This window comes from Chiloscyllium plagiosum, chromosome 4 (genome assembly GCF_004010195.1).
Source record: "Chiloscyllium plagiosum isolate BGI_BamShark_2017 chromosome 4, ASM401019v2, whole genome shotgun sequence".
NCBI classification, from domain to species: domain Eukaryota; kingdom Metazoa; phylum Chordata; class Chondrichthyes; order Orectolobiformes; family Hemiscylliidae; genus Chiloscyllium; species Chiloscyllium plagiosum.
In genome coordinates, this window is record NC_057713.1 from 37,759,931 (window position 1) to 37,775,563 (window position 15,633).

General features: G+C 39.7%; 1 protein-coding gene across 2 annotated transcripts in view; it reads left to right on the top strand.

The window, feature by feature from the left end:
* The window catches only part of smarcc1a (SWI/SNF related, matrix associated, actin dependent regulator of chromatin, subfamily c, member 1a), a 218,938-nt gene that overhangs the window by 61,360 nt on the left and 141,945 nt on the right, over positions 1–15,633 (top strand). For both annotated transcript variants that reach the window (XM_043687999.1, XM_043688000.1), the window contains exons 10-13: positions 3,568–3,692; positions 8,500–8,624; positions 11,029–11,088; positions 12,680–12,717. In XM_043687999.1, coding sequence (XP_043543934.1) covers positions 3,568–3,692; positions 8,500–8,624; positions 11,029–11,088; positions 12,680–12,717 — 348 coding nt within the window. The remainder of the gene's footprint in view (positions 1–3,567; positions 3,693–8,499; positions 8,625–11,028; positions 11,089–12,679; positions 12,718–15,633) is intronic.

Here is a 15,633-nt window from a genome sequence, read left to right on the forward strand (position 1 = left end):
GTTTGCTTGTATGTCACTTCTTCTGAGGTTTCACTCACCAGGTGAAAATCCAGCATCCACCCGAGTGGGCTGCTAATGTACGAGTATCTGTGTTGTTGTATAACTCGAAGGAAGACCTTCAAGGAATGAAATCCTCTGATCAATTGTCGTATTGAATGTACTGTAGTTTTTTTTTTGTATATATGCAGGAGTTGGAACATGAATGGAAGGGATATGATTTTATTCTGAAAAAAACCTGAATTATAAGAATCACCATATTTGGTCTTGTAATATTTGAATGACTGATTTTAAATCAGTCAAAAATCCCACAACACTGGGGTATAGTTCAAACATGTTTCTTTGAAATTGCAAACTTTTGGAGCTCCTACTCCTTCATGAGGCAGCTGTCCACCCCAGTCCAAGACTGGCACCTCCATATCACGATTTAAATGAAGTCAGAGTGTGTCCGAAATTAAATGAACTTCTGTCATCCGCCATTTGTAAGCTCTCATTATGTCCGTCTTTCACCCGAGAGCACATTTGTGCCATTTGGCTCCAGGGTATTCTTTGTATTTGAGAGCGAAACTGTTTGTTGTGTCCTCCTTTTGTCCATTCTGTCTCTTACTCTTTCATTTTTTAGTGTTTTCTACGAGATGAAAAGAAATTGACTTTTTAGTGAAGATGTTCACCTGATGGGTGAAGCGCTATTGGTGAAAATGACCACTGACAAACATGTAATATTGCCTAAGCCTTCGATTGAGTTTCAATAGGAAGTGGATGAATGGGGAAGTGATAAAATATTCAAAAGTATCAAGGTTGAGTGATTTGAAAGATGAAGTGCTCAAGAACATTGAAGATCAAAATGCGGGTCAATGGGGTCTGAAAGTGCACAACATGGTTGAATTAGTAAAACACTTCTTTTTTTCTTTCCACATCTGGTTGTTATTGAATTGCTTTCAAGACTTCGGTACGACACATTCCTCACCTCGTTGGGTGCCTCCAATTATGCTTCCACAAGAACATGTTTCTTTCACTCCCGTTAATAATTTTAAAAAGCACATTTCCCCCACCTATACCCCACTACTGGTTGTAGCGAGCAGTATAGGTAGTTCTGGAATAATGCACATTTCAGCTTCGCGATGTGACTGTAATGCTCAAGAATTAGGAAATGGTATTTTCAACAATGCTCACCTGCCTTTGGCCATACCTTGATTCCACCAGGGATCAGTTTGCACGTTGGTGCCAGTCTTGGTGCAGTTATGTGCTTGCGCCGAAGTCTCTGTGCCATTCTTTGCTTGATGTCAGCACTGGTCTTTGTGCCATCCTGCACGTGCCCAGATGTCAACTTCCGGCGTATCAGCTTTCTGAGAGATATTGTACAAAGGACCATTTTCTTCCGTACTTGAAATGTACTTTGTTAAATTTACTTTTGTTTCAATCAAAAACATGATTTCAATCTTCATTTAGGCTGTGCTATACCTTGTGTTAGACATTTGGATGATTGAGTGATTGTGAGTGATATTTTTTGCTGGTCTGCCCCAACCCCATAGACACCATTATTTCTATTAAGAATGTTCTATTAAGCAAGGTTTTGTTGGAATGTGACTGTCATGTTATAGGAGAACTCCTTGTAATTATAGCAAGGTATTAAAGCTGCATGCTGCCTTTTGCTTCATAACCATTATTCATTTTGAAACCTCCAATTTCTACTGGTCAAGTATTAATTGAGCTGAGATTGTGCCACTCTGGCATTTATCACACTGTGGTGTAGACAGTTTGCACATGCAGAATCTGCAAGTAAATGAATTATCATAATCTAAGTTGTATCGCAGATTTGAATTGTAGATTGATTTTGTAGTTTTCCCCCCCAAGCAATTCATTATCTTCCCAGTAACTTGGGGATCATCTTCGCTTTAATGTCATGATAATTGTACAAAATTTTGAGGAGTAATTTTTTGTAAAATTATTTTTTTGAAATTTATTCTTTGAATGTGGGAATTGCATGCAAGGTTATTAAACTTTTTATTCCACTTGGGGTGGGCGGGAAGATTTCCTCGAATTAACTATGATTCTATTGATTGGAGGGGCAGGCTCAATTGTCTGAATAGCTGCCTCCTCCTGTGTTCCATGTCATAATGACTTTAAAGAGTTAGAATGATTTGGTGCAACTGAGTGGTTTGCTTCTGTAGTTTCAAGGGAATTGTAATTCAACTAGATTGACGTTGAGTTTAAGTCATTTGGATAAGTGTCAAGTCATGCATTTTGGTCGGAAAATGGCAAGGCGACCAGTTATCTAATTGGGGAGAGACTTGGAGGTGCTGTGGTCAGAGGGATCTGGATGTCATCATTCACAAGTCACAAAATACTGGCGTGCAGGTACAGCAGATAATAAAGAGAATGAAATGTTGACTTTATAGCTAGAGGAATAAATTATAAAGGTAAAGAAGTATTGTTGCAACTGTAAAAGCTATCTGTGAGATTGCACCTGGACTTCTGTGTGCAGTTTTTATCTCATTCTTTGAGGAAAAATGTACTGGCACTGGAAGCAGTTCTGAGGAGGTTTACTAGCTTGATTCCATAGATGACAGGTTTGTTACATGAAGAGAGATTGAACAGATTAGGTTTGTATTCTCTGGAATTTAGCAGAATGAGGAGAGATGAAATTGAAATGTTCAAGATAAAAGGTTTGGATAAAATAGATGTGGAGTGGATGCTTCCTCTTGTGAGGCATTCTAGGATGAGAGGTCACAGTCTGAGTTTAAGGGGTAGCAAGTTTAAAACTGAGTTGAGGAAAAACTACTTCTCCCAAAGGGTTGTGAATCTGTTGGATTTGCTACCCCAAAGTGCAGTGAATGCTTGGACAGAGTAAATTTAAGGAGGAGTTAAATTTTTAAAAATTGATTATGGGTTGAATGGTTATGGTGAGAAGGCAGAAAATGAGGTTGAGGTACATAACAGCTATGATTTGAAATGACAGAACAGACTTGATGGGCCAAATGGTCTAATTCTGCCCCTATTTCTTATGAACTTAGAATGCATTAGCCAGATGGACGTGGGGAGAGAATTGGTTTCAAAACAGATGTTTGTGAACTGATCGGGTTTTTAATGACCGCTCAATATTGGAATAATACATGATCACCTTTTTTGTTGACACCAAGTTCCAATTTCCAGATTATCTCTTGAGAAATAGTTAAAATCATCAAACAGCTATCACTTAAACTCCAATTGCCTGAATTAGCATCAATAATATAGCAATGACAGCGTTGCAGAAAATGTTAAGCAAAGCTGAAGTGAAGACATGGCAATACCTGGTAAGAGAGGGAGCACTAATGAGAAGGTCTAATTAGAAAGATTCACAAATTATATTTGGTTTTCAGAGCTACTGAATGACTAAGTGTAGTTTGAGCATTTTCTTGTTTTCTGCCATTCTAACTCAACACATTACAACCTTCTTCCCCATGGATCAAGAAAAATAACTTGACATTTGAATTCTAAAATAACAATTCACCCAGCTTATGATGACTTTGTTAATATTGCTTTGTGGTCAGAATGTTGAACACTTCTAAGTTGCTAATCTATTTCAACCAGGACTCCCGTACACCAGATAGGAAGGACAGAAAGTCAACAACTGGTGCCAAGAAGAGAAAACATTCCCGTTCCCCTTCACCAATATCGACACCTGCTGAGTCAAGAAAGAAAAGTGGAAAGAAAGGGTGAGTCAAGTTGCCTCACAGATTGATTTCAGGGAGCATGTGGTTTTGGTGGATGGTTAAAATGGTGTTGAAATTGGTGTTTTTCTATCCATTGAACTGTTCCTTTTGACATTGCTTTTACAGCAACAGAAAAAAAAAAACTGTTAGGTGTGAAGTAGGAATGTTCTAGTTTTATTACTGCTCTGCTTTTTTCTTGAAGTGTTCTGATTAATTTGTTATGAGAACATATGGATAGAGGTAATGGAGTGCATGAGTCAAGCCCAGAGAATTGGGGCTGCTGGAGAGCCAAGTTTCTGAATTGCATTTCTTTTAGAGCTTGGCTTTCTATGATGATCATGAGTTCGCAGATATACACACATTCACATAAACCTTAAATCAAGACATTGGGTTCAACTGCGATGACAGGTTGTGCAGTGATGACAATATTAGTTAGAAGCAGTGACATAATGAGAAAGTTACCAGACGAGTAATCAGAATACCGTCTGAGTCATGGGTTCAAATCTAATATGACAGATGGTAGAATTTGAATTCAGTTTTGGAAACAACAACAATAATAACCATGTAACTGTTCCTGATTGTTACAAAAACCCATCTGATTTGTTACTGTACATTCGGGAGTGAAATCTATCAATCTTACCTGGTCTGGCCTATACATGAGTCCAGACCCACAGCAATGTGGTTGACTTAAACTGTACTCTGGACAGCTGCAGATGCTGGTTGGCTAGTTACACCCAGGTCCCACTACTAAACAAAATTTAAGTTAACTTGAATTCTCAGTTACATCTTTTTGTAAAGCATAACAGTATGTAAATTCTAATGCTATCTTCTATTTTGGGGGAAACCCAGCCATCACTGCAAAACTTCATTCTGAAAGGGTTTCCATTTACCTTCAACTAAAAATACCAATTAGATAATCAAATTTTCCAACTCTCCCTAAGGTCCCCAACCTCTCAGATACCACAATTGAACAAATTTTATTTGTTCCGCCAACAAAATGAATAAATTGCTGGTGGTGCTAGATACTGAAAAAGCTATTAGCACTGCTGACATTTTATCAGTAATGCGAAGATATTTTCCAAACGAAAGCCAGGGCTGTTCCAAGCAATGACAACACTGATATGCAAACGGCAAAGTGGAAAATTGCCGAGGTGTATCAGAAAGGAGGACAAATTCAACCTGACAAATTAGTCTTTTCAGTCTACTCTTCAATATCAGCCAAATGATGGAAGGGTTCAATGGAACATGCTAAGAGTTCACTTGCTCACTGATGCTCAGTTTGCGTTTAACCAGGGCCATTCTGACCTATTACAGTCTTCATTCAAACATGGTCAGAAGTGCTGAGGTTAGTTGGTGAGGTGAGAGCGACTGCTCTTAACGTCAAGTCTGCATTTGGTGGAGCGTGGCATTTAGGAGCCCGATTTATACCTTGCACAAAGAAAGATGCTTATGGTTGTTCAAGGTCCAACATCTCAGACACTGGGCATCACTGCAGGAGTTTCTCAGGATAGTGTCCTTCACCAATTGTTTTCAACTGTTTTATTTAATGACCACCTTTCTATTAATGCCAGAGGAGGAGATATTCCTTGATAATTGCAAAATATATTGTGATACATTTGGATGTTCAAAAGGTGTCTGGTAAGGTACCGCAAGTTAGCTACTTAACAGTACACAAAACCCATCGTGTTCAAGATCATTTTTAGCATGGATAGGGACTGGCTAACTCCCAGATGATAGTTTGGATATGGTAGATGTTTTCATGATCCCAAACTCTAATATGTGATTTGCCACAGCAATCAAAGTTGGGGCCAGAATTCTGTGCAATACATATTAATGACTTGGATGAGCAACATTAATGTGCTATAACCAAATTTATAATGGCCCAAAAATGGGTGAGAAACCAAGTGGTGAGGATGACAGAGTCTGTAGAGGAAGGTAAACAGGTTAAGGGAGTAGAGAAAAGCCTGACAGATGAAATGTAATTTGAGAACATGAGGTTATGCAGTGAGAATATATGACTAAAATATTACTTAAATGGAGGAAAAACTGCAAAAAGTTGCAGGATAGAGGACTTGGGGAGTTTTTGTCCATGAATCTCAAAAATCTAACGCTGAGGTTCTTGAGTTAAGAGGGAACAAAAATAAAATGGGCCTTTATTTGAAAGGAATGGACAATAATTACAGCATTGTTGTGGTGCAGCAAGAGAACATTTGAACCACAATGCACACGCTGATTCCATTATTTAATGCCAATCTCCTTCCTTTTCCCATATTCCTGCACACCATTTCTATCCAAAAAATCATCTAGTGCCCTATTAAATACCTTAATTGAATCTCCCCCTTCCATGTTTCCAGGCAGAGCATCCCATGCTCTACTCGCTTTCTCACATCACCCTTGCGTTTTTGCACATCACTTTAAATCTCTGCCTTCGTTTTCTCCTGTACAAGCAGGAACAGCTTCTCCATAAGTAATCTATCTAGCCCACACATTATTTTAAAAATCTCTGCCGAATCTTCTCTGAGCTGCCTTCTGTCCAAGAAAACAGTCTCAACTTCTTAGCTCTCAGCACAAGAAAATTAGCTGCAGTAAAGTAGATTCTGTATGGGTAGAGTTACGAAACATCAAGGGACAGAAGACACAAGTGGAGTTGTGTATAAACTTCCAAACTGTAGAGCTAATGTTGGGGAAGTCATTAAACAGGAAATTAGTGACTCAAGCAACACAGGCACAGCTGCAAGTATGGTTACTTCTCCTCTGCAAACAGATTGGGCAAATCAAAATCTCTGCCACTGTTGTAGAAGAGCGATTCTTGGAGTGTGTATGAGATGCTTTTCTGGATCCCATAGGGCATCCTAGACTGTGTGTTATGTGAGCAAAAAGGAATAGTTGGCTTTGCAGATATGATAATATTTAGATTCAGGACTGAGTCTCAGAATCAACTATGTTGCTTTCCATCATAATGAAGAAAACTATATGATGGTGTGAGGCATGAGTTGGTTTTAATAAATTGAGAAATGTTAATTCAGGGGCTGACAGTGGATAAGCACTGGCCAACAGTTTAAAAAAATGCAGTGAATTGCAATAATTGTTCATTCCTGTCTGGGACACAAATAAAATGGGAAAGGTCACCTCGCCATGGTAAACAATGGAAATTACTGGTATATTTAGATCCAAGGAAGGAGGACCAAGAGATTGATTTAAGAAGGGGAAGAAGTGTGTGAAAGGAAGCTTGCAAGAAACTTAACTCAAAGCTTCTGTAGGTATGTGAAGACAAATGAAGATGCCTTTATAATGCATGGCAAGAAATCGGGGTAGTTACAATGTGTAATGAAGGTAACAGACCAACTAACTACATACTTTGGTCTGCTTTCAAAAGGAGGAGGCAAACAACATTGCAAATATGTTCAGGAACATAGGTTCTCATGAGTGTTGGGGAAATGGATAGGATTTAAGGCCAGCAAATCCCCAGAATCCATTAATCTGTATCCCTTGATATTTGAGGTAGTGAAAATAGGAATAATGGAAACTTTGGCTATCTTTCAAGATTCTCTAAATTCTGGAACAATTTTTATAGTTTGAAGGGTAGCTAATGTATCCGCAAAGGTTTTAAAAATTAAGTGGAAGCAGGTGTTTATATATTTCACCCTGCCTCCAAAATTAGGAATAATGGGGATGAATTCACCAGCCTGTCACTGAGAATGAAAAGCTGTAGTCCACAGGAATGAGTTAACCCAGTGTATTTGGTCAAAGGTTCAGATGCAATTCAATAGGAGCTCAAAAATAGTTGTCATTATCTTTTGAATTTTGAGTGAGGATATAATATATTGCTGTGATAAGCAAGAAAACTTGCCTTTAATCAGTGCTTTCATCAGTTGAAATTCAAGAGACCATAGTGAAGTAAGGACAAGTTGGTTTGAGATCTTTTGGCACATGCAATTCTCAGCCACAATAAGTAATTCAAGGAGAAATTGGTAGATATTTTGAGGGAATAGTGGATGAATATTTCGAGCAGAGGAGGATTTGTGGAGTCTATAATCTTGCTGGTTTTTGAGTAGATGAAAACGAGATGGGCTGAATTCAATCTTTTGTTCTGAACTTCTTTGGTTGTGAAATGGTTTTTCAACTACGTCGAAAACCATGATACAGCAATTGATTATTTTAAAGGTATTCTCCAAATACTAGACTAATTTCCTCAGATGGCAGGACTGACATGTGAAGAGAGACTGGATTGGTTTGGACAAGATTCACTGGAGCTTGGAAGAATCATAGAAATGTGTAAAATTCTAACATGACTAGACAAGGTAACAATTAAAAGGATTTTCCCCATAACTGGAGGAGTCCAGAGAAGGGGTCTTAGCTTGAGGGTAGAGAGAATTCTGACCATGAGGAATTTTCTGCCACAGAAAGCAATTGAGGCCAAACATGGAATGTTTTCAAGATGGTGTTAGGTGTAGTTCTTAGGGCTATAAGGTGTGGTGCAAAAGCAGAAACAGGGTATTGAGTTGGACCATCAGCCATGCTCATGTTGAGTGGCAGAGTCGTCTCGAAGGGTCAAATGGCCTATTCATCCAATTTTTGATGTTTCTACATGGGCAAGCTTTATTTTTACTTTCTCACCTGGAATATTATTGATTGCGATTGGGGCAAATTTCATGTGGAATATATAAATTGCAATTAGCATGAGAAAGTAAAGAACTGAGGTACCCCTGCCGTCTCTACAATCGTGCTTAATATATGAAAGTAAATTTTATAAATGCATAACTAGGTGGTGTTGATGCTAAAGTTCATAATGTTTCTGTTTTGCCTGTAGTCAGCCGACACCATACTTAAAGAGGAGGGGGCAGAAAGATGAAGAGGAGCAGGAAGACCTGACCAAAGACATGGAGGATCCCACTCCTGTACCAAATGTAGAAGAAGTTATTTTACCTAAAAATGGTAAGGAACTGGTCTCTTCTGTCATTCAGGTTATTGTAATGGCTCTTGAAAAAGAGTGTTTTGGTATAATATTGAAGTTTCACATGCTGAAAATTTTTCAATAGTGTTAATCCCAATACCTCTGGATTCTTTTTATTTTCAACTGTATACTGTACACAGTTGGGCTAGTTACCTTCTGCCACATTTATTTTCAGCACTTCATTTATAAAGAGCAACACCTCTTCCACTTTTTTGGGAGGTGGAGGTGGAGGGATACGCTTGTGGTTGAAGGAGAGCAGTTCAGGATAAAATTCCAAACCCTGATCCTTCCAAACCCAAATGGGATTTGAGGGGGAGAAAGAAGTCAGTGTTTTTTCTTTGTTAGTCTCCTGGCTATTTGTCACAACCCACTGAGAAAGTGCACTGATACTCCAACCCCATCATCACTTAATACAAAAAATTCAAACCACAGGCAAACAAACATGAATTATTGATAACTCTCCAAGCTGAAACTCGAACCCTCACACAAACTTCAGCACACAAACATGCATGTTCTTAGTGGAAATAAAAGATATTGGGGCAACACAGTTTAGTCGACAGGATTTGATGAAGTTTCTTGTGCTTTAAGTTGTTAGAATCTTTGAGCTGCTTATTCTTTCCAAATGTTTTTCAGTTCTTTACTGCACAGAGCAGTTGACACACGTTTTATTCAGTCTTTCAGTCATTGGTTGGAGGCAGCAGCTTTTAGCAACTTGTGGGAGAGAATAGCTAGCTATCTTGCAGATTTTTGTTTCTTCACTGCACAGAGAGAAACCCTTTTACGTGTGTTGTGTAAAGATTGCTGCTTCTTTATTATCCACCAGACGCAACCCATCTGCCCTGGTGCCAATGAGAGTATTGTTGGAATATGAATGACTTTTCGTCTCCACACCTTGTCTTGTTGACACAAATGAGTCAGCAGTCTGTGCGTCTTGGCAAAACGTGCTCTGCACGCATCTAGGGTGCTGTTGCATTTTAGACATCTTACCCTTACTGGTTGGATAAAGCAACAGGGTAAACGCAGCTCTCAGTGAGCACTGGTAAAAATTTTTTTTTGAGAAATGCAACCGTTCCTGCCTCAGTCTCTTACTGTGGTCCACAATCCCAAAAAAAGGAAAAATAAAAGATGTGGTCTTTACAGTGTATTTCAAATATTCATAGACAACTTGTTGAGAGAGATCTGGGTTCTACTTGTTCCCGTTCACCAGTTCTGCATGCTTTAGGTTTTTGTTGCAAGATTTTGGCAGAAAGACTGAATGCTTAGATTCGAGCTTTGAGGTTATTGTGTCAGCAATAAAAATGCAAACATCTGTTTCATCTTCAGGTATTTCTGAGAACTGTATTGCTCAGCAGACCTTCTAAACTGATAGCAATCTTAGATGCGAGAGCTACTTAGAGTTAGTTCAGAAGTTTTGGCTTCAGATGAGAGAGAACTGAGAGGTTCTCTGAATATAGAAGAAGATGCAAAAAATCCAAATCAAACTTCAGAGATGCCGGTGTTGGACTGGAATGTACAAAGTTAAAAATCACGCAACACCAGGTTATAGTCCAACAAGTTTAATTGGAAGCACACTAGCTTTCGGAGTGTCGCTCCTTCATAGCTTATTGCTATAAATTCTGTGTGTTAGGATTGAGCCCTCCACTACCACCTGATGAAAAGCGAAGCTCCGGAAGCTAGTGTGCTTTCAGTTAAACCTGTTGGACTATAACCTGGTGGTGTGTGATTTTTAAGGAGAAAGTGAGGGCTGCAGATGCTGGAGATCAGAGCTGAAAATGTGTTGCTGGAAAAGCGCAGCAGGTCAGGCAGCATCCAAGGAACAGGAGAATCGACGTTTCAGGCATAAGAAGGGCTTATGCCTGAAACGTCGATTCTCCTGTTCCTTGGATGCTGCCTGACCTGCTGCGCTTTTCCAGCAACACATTTTCAGCTCAGGTATGTGATTTTTAACTTTGTACAAATCAAACTTGAATTGTGCTTAAATATATGAACATACCAACATAGACATTTGGAGTAGAATAGGTTTGGTTTTAAATTGATGAAGGACTTGACACAATCGAAGATGTTAAGAATTCTTGTTGAGATGTCAGTGACGAAAATGTGAATTTAAGGTTATGACTATGATGGAAGAGTGAAGTTTTTGTCGTCGGTGGAAAGCAGATTCAGTGCAAATAATTCTATGCCATGGAATTGTAGATGCAAAATACCTTTGTTCCTGAAGAGAAACTTGGATTGAGTTTGCAAGTGGATTCAATAGATTGCAGTTGCAAAAAACTGGATGCAAGTTCAAGTTTTACCCAATCTGCTGGCATCTAAAAATCTCACTGATGAAATGCATGGAATTGGGTACATTTTTGATGGCTTGTCTATAACTTTTTTTTACACTAGTGAATCCCAAGAAGGACAGTGAGCACACACCTGTGAAGGGAGGCACAATTGCAGATCTAGGTAATTATACTTTGTAATTGTCACTATTCTGATGAACCTTGATTTTTTTTTCCATTATCTGAAGAGGTAGATAAATCACCCCTGGGAAATACAGACAGTTTCTGCTTTTAAAGCTTGCTTTGAGCTGTTAAAATTGCATTACAGAGACCATTGGATTTGTGCCTCTGTTAGGCCCCTTCTCTGCCTTCTCTTACCCTACATGACCCTCTGATTGTTCTTGGTGACTGGAGGAATTGGGTAAAATTCCCACTTGGTGGAGTCATATTTCGGCCAAAAGAAAATGCTTGACATTGTAGGAAGTCAATCATCTCCATGTCAGTGCCTCAATGCAGGAGTTTCTCAAGGTAGTGTTTTCAGCTCAAAACATCTTCAGCTGCTTCCATCAATGACTTTTCATCCATCAGAAGGTTCGAGGTGGAGATGTGTGATGATTGCATATTGGCAGCAACATTCGCCACTCTTGAGACATTAAGAGGTCAGTGTCCATTTGCAGCAAGACTTTGACAATATCAGGGATTGGGCTGAGAAGTGGCAAGAACATAAATTTTAATTATTGACCAAATTTACCTCTGATTTCCAAGAAATGTTGAATTTGAAGTTGGTGTTGAAATGTATATAACATATATTGTTTCATCCATGGTAATTCAAAGGGGTATTGATTAAACAAAATTACATGAAGTCACACAAGATGGTCAAAAGCTTGCTCAAAGAGGAAGATTTATGAGGAGTATTTTGAGGAACCAAGTGTGGCCAAGAGTTGGAACAATATAGCTTCTCAAGAACATAGGGCCAAGGCAACTAAGGTATGGTCATTGGTGGAGTAATTGAAGTTGAGTGTGCTTTAGGTCAGAGTCTGCGTCTTGTATATAGCTTTGCATGTTACAGGATTTGTGGAGACTGCCAAGGTGGGGAGGGGCAAGGCAAGGCACTGAAGGGATTTGAAAGCAATGGTCATTTGAATTTTGTTGCTTGACCAGGACATTGTCTTGGTCAATGAGAAGTGGTTGATGCGTGATGGTACTCATTTAGAAAAAAGTAAAATGGCCTCAAACTTCATTAAGTACTCCATATGGTCCCTGTTCAAGCACAGGTGTCAGAAAATGTCTGAACAGGTTGATTAAAAATAATTAAAATTAATCATTGACTCATACCTGAAGAAGCATTAAGTATATTGTGAGGCATCTGCTTACCTCTGCTTTCCTTAAAGATCCATCTAGGGCAAAGCAGATCCAAAGATTGAAGACATTTGAAAAAAAGAACAGATGGGCTGTTTTGGATGGCCTCCAGTTTAGAGAATAGAATGAGGAGGCCAGCAAGAGCTGGAAAGGTGCACTAAAAATTGTAGCTAGTGACCTGATGGTATCCAATGGGATGCACAAGCAAGTAATTTTATTGTCTGATGTAAATGTAACATTGAATCTACTTGGTACAATAATTCATTTTTGTAGCTCAGCTGGAATAGTGTGATATTAGCAAATCCATGACAAACCAAATGATTACACTCTGGCTGTTGACATCATCTTCACCTTTTACGAAGGCTTCATCGCATATGTGCAAGCTAATAACATATCCTGAATTGATCTTGTTACAGATGAGCAAGAGGATGAACCGTTGTCTGCAGGAGGGAAGGTAATTAACATAAAAGCTAGTTCTGCTCACCCAGTCGCTGTTGAGAAATGGTAACTATGGCAACTAATCTATTGTTAGGCTCCAGAGCTGTGTTTCTGTACCACTTCGTATTGGCAACATTTTGACAAATGTGTTTGTGGTTACATGCTGTTGGAGGGAAAACAGTAATCAACGTTTGAATATTGAGCGAAAATGACTTGTTCAGTTACATTTGGAGATATTCAATTCCTTTTCTTTCTCCACAGCTTTGCATGTTGTGGGCACAAAATTATATCACATGTTGTATGTGTAAAGCATAATTAAGAATTTATTGCATAAGCACTTGGCTATTGAGTTTTAAATGAGAGCGTAGCCTTTGCATCATCATTTTGTGCATTTTGATCACACCATGTTAGAAGCTGATGTCTTGTAATTTGATAATCTTTTGTGACACTATCCCTTGTTTAGTTTTATTTCTCCTTGGAGTAAGAAGACCATAAGACATAGGAGTGGAAGTAAGGCCATTCGGCCCATCGAGTCCACTCCGCCATTCCCCGTAGCCCTTAATTCCTTGTGACATCAAGAATTTATCAATCTCAGCCTTGAAGACATTTAGTGACCCGGCTTCCACTGCACTCTGCGGCAATTAATTCCACAGGCCCACCACTCTCTGGCTGAAGAAATGTCTCTGCATGTCTGTTCTGAATTTACCCCTTCTAATTCTAAGGCTGTGTCCACGGGTCCTAGTCTCCTTGCCTAACGGAAACAATTTCCTAGCGTCCACCCTTTCCAAGCCATGTATTATCTTGTAAGTTTCTATTAGATCTCCCCTTAATCTTCTGAACTCCAATGAATACAATCCCAGGATCCTCAGCCGTTCCTCGTATGTTAGATCTACTATTCCAGGGATCATCCGTGTGAATCTCCGCTGGACACGCTCCAGCGCCAGTATGTCCTTCCTGAGGTATGGGGACCAAAACTGGACACAGAATTCCAAATGGGGCCTAACCAGAGCTTTATAAAGTCTCAGGAGCACAACGGTGCTTTTATATTCCAACCCTCTTGAGATAAATGACAACATAGCATTCGCTTTCTTCATCACGGACTCAACCTGCATGTTTACCTTTAGAGAATCCTCGATGAGCACTCCCAGATCCCTTTGTACTTTGGCTTTACGAATTTTCTCACCATTTCGAAAGTAGGAAAGTAGTCCATGCTTGTATTCTTTTTTCCAAAGTGCAAGACCTCGCATTTGCTCACATTGAATTCCATTAGCCATTTCCTGGACCATTCTCCCAAACTGTCTAGATCCTTCTGCAGCATCCCCACTTCCTCAGTACTACCTGCCTGTCCACCTAACTTTGTATCATCGGCAAACTTCGCTAGAATGCCCCCAGTCCCTTCATCCAGATTATTAATATAAAACGTGAACAGCTGCGGCCCCAACACTGAACCTGCGGGGCACCGCTTGTCACCAGCTGCCATTCCGAAAAAGAACCTTTTATCCCAACTCTCTGCCTTCTGCCAGACAGCCAATCCTCAATCCATACCAGTAGCTCACCTCGAACACCATGGGCCCTCACCTTGCTCAGCAGCCTCCCATATGGCACTTTATCAAAGGCCTTTTGGAAGTCTAGGTAGACCACATCCACTGGGTTTCCCTGGTCTAACCTATTTGTCACCTCTTCAAAGAATTCCAACAGGTTTGTCAGGCGCGACCTCCCCTTACTAAATCCATGTTGACTAGTTCTAATCCGACCCTGCTCTTCCAAGAATTTAGAAACCTCACCCTTAATAATGGATTCTAGAATTTTGCCAACAACTGAGGTTGGGCCTATAATTTTCCATCTTTTGTCTTGATCCTTTCTTGAACAAGGGGGTATAACAGCGATCTTCCAATCATCCAGGACTTTCCCTGACTCCAGTGACTTTTGAAAGATCTCAACCAATGCCTCCGCTATTTCCTCAGCCACCTCCCTCAGAACTCTAGGATGAAGCCCATCGGGGCCAGGAGATTTATCAATGTTAAGACCATGTGGCTTTTCTAGCACTTTCACTTTTTGTAATGGCAACCATACTCCACTCAGCCCCCTGACTCCATTTAATTGTTGGGATATTACTCATATCTTCCACTGTGAAGACTCACGCAATGTACTTATTAAGTTCTCCTGCTATTTCCTTACCTCCCATCACTAGGCTTCCAGCATCAGTTTGAAGTGGCCCAGTGTGTACTTTTGCCTGTCGTTTGTTTCTTATGTATTGAAAGAAACTTTTACTATCATTTCTAATATTACTGGCTAGCCTACCTTCATATTTGATCCTCTCCTTCTTTATTTCTCCCTTTGATTTCAGGTTGATAATTATTTTCAACTAGTTTGGCAATTCATCACCCACACTGCTCTGAAACAATTATCCCATCAACATGTGTAAAATGTGTCTCAATGTCATTGGCTAACTTTTTTTCGCCTCCTCTTCACGTCAGTTCATTGTCATTCCTTACCAAAAAAAACGAAATAAGTAATATCCACCCTGGAATAAAACAAAGAACTCCAGATACTGGAAATCTGAAACAGAAACTGCCAGAGAAATTCAGCAGGTATGGCAGCATCTATGGAGTGAAAGTAGAGGTGACATTTTTGGTCCATTCTGCTTTCTGTCCACCGATGCTGCCAGACCCACTGAGTAGTTATCCTGGGTTGCTTTACTTTTGGTCTGGTTAACCAGATATACCAATGTCGATAAACTGCAGTGGTCTCTTCCAGTCAGGCATGGTCTGAAGAATGTGCAGTAGACGAAAGGTGCTGATGCTGATGTGCATGTGCTGATGATTTCTTTCTTGGCTTTACCTGCTCTCACCACCCGTGGGTTAGTGACTTGATTCTTTCTCCAAAAATCCTTAACCTTGCAAAAGGTCAGACAAATTGAAGAGAAAAAAGA